At 37.0% G+C, this 2388-nt stretch overlaps 1 protein-coding gene across 2 annotated transcripts; it reads left to right on the top strand.

Annotated features, from left to right (window-relative positions):
- Window positions 1–2092, top strand: LOC132171666 (zinc finger protein CONSTANS-LIKE 4-like). 2 transcript variants are annotated; one of them, XM_059583039.1, is made up of 3 exons: window positions 1–229; window positions 701–1349; window positions 1533–2092. In XM_059583039.1, the coding sequence occupies exons 2-3, from the start codon at window positions 801–803 to the stop codon at window positions 1554–1556; spliced, it is 573 nt and encodes a 190-aa protein (XP_059439022.1). In that variant the 5' UTR covers window positions 1–229; window positions 701–800; the 3' UTR covers window positions 1557–2092. The 2 variants fall into 2 exon arrangements, with proteins under 2 accessions (XP_059439022.1, XP_059439023.1); XM_059583040.1 differs by lacking the exon at window positions 1–229 and adding an exon at window positions 446–613.
- The last annotated feature ends 296 nt before the right edge of the window (window positions 2093–2388 follow it).

The following is a 2388-nucleotide window of genomic DNA, read 5'->3' as shown; positions in this document are numbered from 1 at the left end:
TTGGACCAGCTGGACCCTCTAATTGCAGACGGACCAATATCCATTCAACATTAGGACTAACCAAATGTTGATCAAATTTTAATGTGACAAATTTCATGTGGGTGTTTAAGACACAATGCTGCCCTAGTCGTCTCTTGTGCTCTTCTCATCCAATTTTCTTTTCCATGAAGCTATAGTCACCTTGGACCCCGGATCTTACAAAGAGGATTCTGACTGTGAATGAGAAAGGGTGCGGGTTTTAGATTATAAGTAATTTCAAATTGATTAGTTGTTTTGGAATTCTTATATTAAAAAAATAAGTAGCTTACTCTATGTCCCACATTGCTTTATAAGTGATGTTTAACGAGTTTTGAATTGATTAATTATTTTGATGTAATAAAGTAGACATGACTAGCTTTTTTGCGCCTGAATTTTCCGAAAAATCTTGTTCTTATCTCACAACACACAAGAACAGTCCATAGTCATAGGAATCTACTTGTGTTAACTTCTTAACAATGTCATAAACATTCTTTTAAGGAGTTTTCATAATTTTAAATTAGTACCTGTCCTGTATATTGATTGGTGCATCCATTCTCAGCTCTTTCTACTAAAAAAAACAAAGAAAACAGTGCAGGTTTTAATTTATAAATAGTTGCAAGTTGCTCTGCACCATGTGTTTTTTTTTTATTATTATTTAAAATTTCTTTTTTTGTACACCCAGGGGCTTAATAGGAGGAAATAAAGCAGGACAATGGGAACAGGCACAAGGATGTGATTACAGAGGTTTAAGGCTGTGTACCATTTTCTTGGAAGGGGGAAAGATGAAGAAGTGTGAGCTCTGCGACTCTCTGGCAAAGATGTACTGCGAATCGGATCAAGCTAGCCTTTGTTGGGACTGCGATTCTCAGGTTCATGGCGCAAATTTCCTGGTCAGCAAGCATTCAAGAACACTTCTTTGCCATGTTTGTCAGTCTTCGACGCCTTGGAGTGGCTCCGGACCAAAGCTCAGTCCTACTATTTCTGTTTGTGAAAGTTGTGTGAATAGTGGCGATACCCAAAATGAGGCAAATGACCATGGTGATGATTATGATGACGACGACGACGATGATGATGATGATGATGATGGGGGTGGTGGGGAAGATGATCTTGATAGAGAAGACAACATTGAAGATGATGATGATGGTCATGGTCATGGTCATGAGGATCAAGGAGATATTGATGAAGATGATGAAGAAAATCAAGTAGTTCCATGGTCTTCAACTCCGCCTCCATCAGCCTCAAGTTCTTCAACTAGTGAAGAAGGCCTCTCTGATTCAAGAAAAAAGTTTTCATGGAAGCGTGTGCGTGGGAGTACAGAGCATCATTCGCAGGTATGTCTTTCTTCTGTCTTTTGCTCTATAAGATGAACTTTCTCTAAATCTCACTAGCTCCAGTTAAATTCTGAGATTTCTTTCTTCTTTTTTTCTCTTTTTGGGGTTCTTCTGGTACCATTCTATATATACATCTGGATTGGTGTTGTTTATGACATATATGATACATCAATCTCTTAACAGAAGAGCTTTTCAAAAGCACAATAATCCAGGATCCCAAGAACAGGAAAAGAACTGTCTCAAGCAGATTTGGGAATGCTGAAGCCAAGACCAAAGGCTCTGCAGACAATGAAAGCTGGTTTCCAAGAGACTTCATCATGATGGCATATTTAGTACTAAAAGTCTTCATGATTTCTTGATGGCATATTTACTAACCTGTAGAGTATAGCCCTTTAATCTTATTTAAGGTGAATTCCTTTTCCTTTAATTTTTCCATTGAGGAGTTGGGTAAATTTCCTTATTTATTCAATATAGTGATCTCAACTCGGATTGTGTCCTTACAAGTCTTTAGTCATTGATATGGTAAATATCTCTGCTGTACTTTCTTCCCTATAATGTCTGCAGTTTGCTTAGTTTCAGAATTTTGTCACTACGCCAAGAAAAGAAGAAGAAGAAAAAGAAAAATAGGATCGAAATAGTTTCCTTTTCAACCTTGGTTAGGCAGCTCAAATCCTTAAACAGTGTTGTAATGATGGATATGTTGATAAAAAGTAGAAAGTCTAACTCTGGGTCTTTTTTTGTTTTTTGCTATGTTGGATTAATTCCTGAATATCTACCATATTTGCGGCGTTCCGGAAAGTTAATTCTACATTGAAAAGATGAATTACTCACATAAAGCAGATGGATTATACATGTGCTATTGATGTTAAGTCTTGCATTGGTCTCTTACTGGATGAAACTAAGTTTATAAATAAGCTCTAAATGTAACTTGAGTAGTCTTTTTACAATAACAACGCAAATATGACTAACTTTTTAGTAACACGCTAAGGCATTGCATGACGTGAGCCTTGAGGAGAATGTTAGGAATTGAAGCGGGGAG

Source organism: Corylus avellana, chromosome ca2, assembly GCF_901000735.1.
Source record: "Corylus avellana chromosome ca2, CavTom2PMs-1.0".
Classification (NCBI taxonomy): Eukaryota; Viridiplantae; Streptophyta; class Magnoliopsida; order Fagales; family Betulaceae; genus Corylus; species Corylus avellana.
The sequence above is the reverse complement of the archived record's forward strand: the minus strand, read 5'-3'. Positions and strand labels throughout refer to the sequence as shown.